We start from the raw sequence: 3312 nt of genomic DNA, 5'->3' as shown, positions 1-3312 counted from the left end.
GGGAGAGGGGAGACTGCCATATACTGCACTTTCCGCCTTATTACGCCATTCTCTTACGTCTTCCCCAGGAATTATAGCTATTGCGATGGGGAAAACAAACATGGCAAGGTCCAGGGAGCAATTTTTCATCGCAATTCATGTCGGCATATTCACTTTTGTTTCGTATTTGCTTTTTCTGGGCAGTGAAAACGGGCGCCTTGTGGCCTCTCATGAACACCTACATGGCCAGGGTGTTATTGCCATCTTTACGCGGTTAGAGCCAGTTTTTACAGGTACGACTGTACTGCTGTTGTCGTTCTGCCGTATATGCAGCTGGTACACGGCCCTGGGCACCCTGGGAGACTGGATGCACCACGCGGAGCGCCTTCACATGGTGACATTAGAGCTTCATAACAGGTACATATAGTACGACAGGGGTTAGGTACGACTTTGTACGGCAAGCTAAGTATGGAGAACATTTGTACGGCGCTGCTTTGTACTGAGCAGGAGCCCTGTGTGGAATGCGCACACTCTTACTTGTCCCTGTGGCACCTGCCACAGGGTGGCAGGGGGGGGGATAAAGCCAGTGTAGGGGTGTGTAGGGGTGTATTTGAATTGGGCGGAGCCGCAAATAGTGCATAGGTCGTACGGGCAGCAAACGACCGGACTTTGGCGTGGATTGGCGGCAGCGACAAAAGATGTCGAGGGTGGGAGCTCGGGAATCGATTGAGGGGGCTCCCGCTCGAACTTCACTGAAGACAAGCCAGGCAGGGCGCGTGTACGGCACCGTACGGCGCGCAACGGGCAATGTTTTCACACCGAACAAACTGATCAGTTTGCTGTGCAGCTCTGTGGCTGTCGCTGTCGCGCACACCCTCTCCTAGCGATACGCCGTAGCAACCAGCTCACCATCCTAACAAACTTGGCAGTTGATAACCGATAACCGACAACCGATAACCGACAAGGTGCTAACGCTAGCCTCCCCTCGACCTCGGCGCACCGGTAGGAAAACGCCCACAGCCAGCGACCTGGCAACGCTGTACGGCCTTAACCGCGGGTCGTTATTTCGGTTTGCGGAAGCTGCCCACTTGGGGCTGCGAGCTCGGCTGCTGGATGCAAGGACGCGCGCGCCGCTCCGCGCCGACATACTGATGGACGAACCTGCGGGCATCTGGCCACCTCAGGTGAGATTCGTTGGTCGGTGGTTGGGTCGGCGTGTTTCTGTGATTAAATGAGCTTAGCTTCGATATGGAGGTGGCGTCGGTCGTTGCGACATGAGTGGGTCGTGAAAAGAAAGATGAAGTTAGTTATTAGTTTATCGCGAGTACATTTGCCTGTGTGTTGCGCCACGCTTTTAGAGCTTGTACAGCTTGTAGAAATAAAAAAGGTATTAAGTTTATTTGGACCAACCGGCCAGCCTGTATAGCTTGTGTAGCTTTTGAGGTTGTGGAGGTTGTGAAGAACCGAGGAGTAGATTGAACGCAAGATTGCATTGCACCGTCCTCTTGGGGTTGTTGGGGGTTGTTGGGGGTTGTTGGGGAGGGCCCCCTGCCCTTCCGTGCACAGGTCCAGGGCGTGCGTGTCTTTGATCTTCTTATTCCCCTCCCTTAGCTGCCCGTCTGTTGTTGATTTCGTTGGGAATCGTACGCAGGTCGAGGATAACGGCTTCATCTGGAAGATTTGCGTCCCTGGCGCTCGTTACAGTGGGACGATACAACCGTACGATATGTTCAATTTGTCCATACGTTATGCACCCATACGGTTCAGCTTCAAAGCCCCGTCGTCGTGGGATGATGTGATTAAGGGATCAGGCACAGAGAACTTAACGTTCGTGAGGGTCTTCCTAGCGCAACGCCTTTGAAAATGGGGTGTGAACTGAGGTGAGGCTCTGTTTTCTCACATTCAAACTTACCGCTTCGCTTTCGCGTGGTCAAATTTGCAGTTCTTGGTTAATTTTTGCTTGGGATTTGCGTATTTGTTATGACGTGCTTGGCTATTCCAGCTAAAATTACAATGACATCGCGATTGGGCCGATGGACAATATACGCAAGCAACAATCCGCGAGCGCATGCAAAGGTGTTCCGGCCTTGCCAACCATACTGACCTACACCGTCATACAACATGACATATAGTTAGGGCAGAACATTATGCCCTAAAGAGCTGGTTAGCGAATGAAATTTTTAGTGAGTATAGATTTTCACTGAGGAGTGTGATGCGAAGATGCTGGTTTGCACTGTAAGTCATGTGCTGCTGCGGCGTGAGTGTGTGGTATTTGCGTTGCAATTCGCGTTTGACCTCGAAGGGTGCCACCAGAAGATTGAGGGGGTTTCGACGTCAGGATGTCGCTTGCGGTGTGTGGCAGGAAGGAGTTGAGCTACTTGCCTAATGTGGCAAATTTTTCGAATAGAACCGACATCGTCGGTACGGACTAATATCTGGGGCGCCGGCAAGGACGCGCCGAGACACCATCGTGCAGATCATTTTTCCAAGCCAGTTAAAGGAAGGGATGTGTATAGTCTACGCCGTGTTGTGTGCCCGAAGTCCATAAGCGGCGCAACGCAGGCCAAGGGCAAAGCATCACAAAGCCTGTGGTGAAGCCTCTGACTTTTATGGTTGTTATTTTGTGCTTTTGGTTAAGGGAACATCAGGTTGTTTCTGTCGAAGGTGCCGGCCAAGCAGGCCAGGGCAAATCGTTGCTCTGCGAGTTTTAGTGAGATTTTAGTGTTTTGACTTTCATGCAGAGCGCATATGGGAGGAGCTTTATAACAATTCATGTTGTTATTTTAACAACAGAGGAAGCCTCCAGGGCCTAGGATTACCACATCCGCGAGAGGTAACGTTTCGGATCTGTTCAGTCAGCAGCATACAGTAAGCGCATCACTACGCGCGTTAGCGCAGAGGCAAAGAAGGAGCAAGGCCTCAAAATAGCGTTTACAAAACGGATGTTGTTGAGAGTCCTCTGATTTAAAAAGACCACTGCTGCCACAAAGAATTTTCCGGAGTTTGCGGCTGGGCGCGACCGTTTGTTAGGTCGTTGGATGGTTGGTTGGTCCGTTCGTAAGCTAGCCTCTAATCGGTGAGGATCAAATCACCAGGAGGAGGAACGACGACGTCACAGGGTCTAGATGAGATGAAACAGGTCACCACTTGCTGCAGCTTCGAGGTCCGTAGTCCACCAGGTGCTAGGTCATCGCGATTCCTGAATCTTTCACGGTGTCCTATCTATGACGCTTTTGCTGTCGACTGGCCTTGGTTGTCGCTGGTTGTGAGTCTTCCTGGCCAATTTCCTGACAGGTATAGCTCCGGATCCCTGTCTGTTTTGAAAGCGCGGAA

At 51.5% G+C, this 3312-nt stretch overlaps 1 protein-coding gene across 1 annotated transcript in view; it reads left to right on the top strand.

Annotated features, from left to right (window-relative positions):
• The window catches only part of VOLCADRAFT_87144 (uncharacterized protein), a gene marked incomplete at both ends in the record, with an annotated part of 13629 nt that extends 11789 nt beyond the window's left edge, over positions 1–1840 (top strand). The window contains 4 exons of the mRNA XM_002946944.1: positions 69–252; positions 313–396; positions 986–1163; positions 1631–1840. Of these exons, the coding sequence (XP_002946990.1) occupies positions 69–252; positions 313–396; positions 986–1163; positions 1631–1840 (656 nt within the window). The remainder of the gene's footprint in view (positions 1–68; positions 253–312; positions 397–985; positions 1164–1630) is intronic.
• Between the last annotated feature and the right edge of the window lie 1472 nt (positions 1841–3312).

Source organism: Volvox carteri (genome assembly GCF_000143455.1).
Source record: "Volvox carteri f. nagariensis unplaced genomic scaffold VOLCAscaffold_4, whole genome shotgun sequence".
Classification (NCBI taxonomy): Eukaryota; Viridiplantae; Chlorophyta; class Chlorophyceae; order Chlamydomonadales; family Volvocaceae; genus Volvox; species Volvox carteri.
The sequence above is the reverse complement of the archived record's forward strand: the minus strand, read 5'-3'. Positions and strand labels throughout refer to the sequence as shown.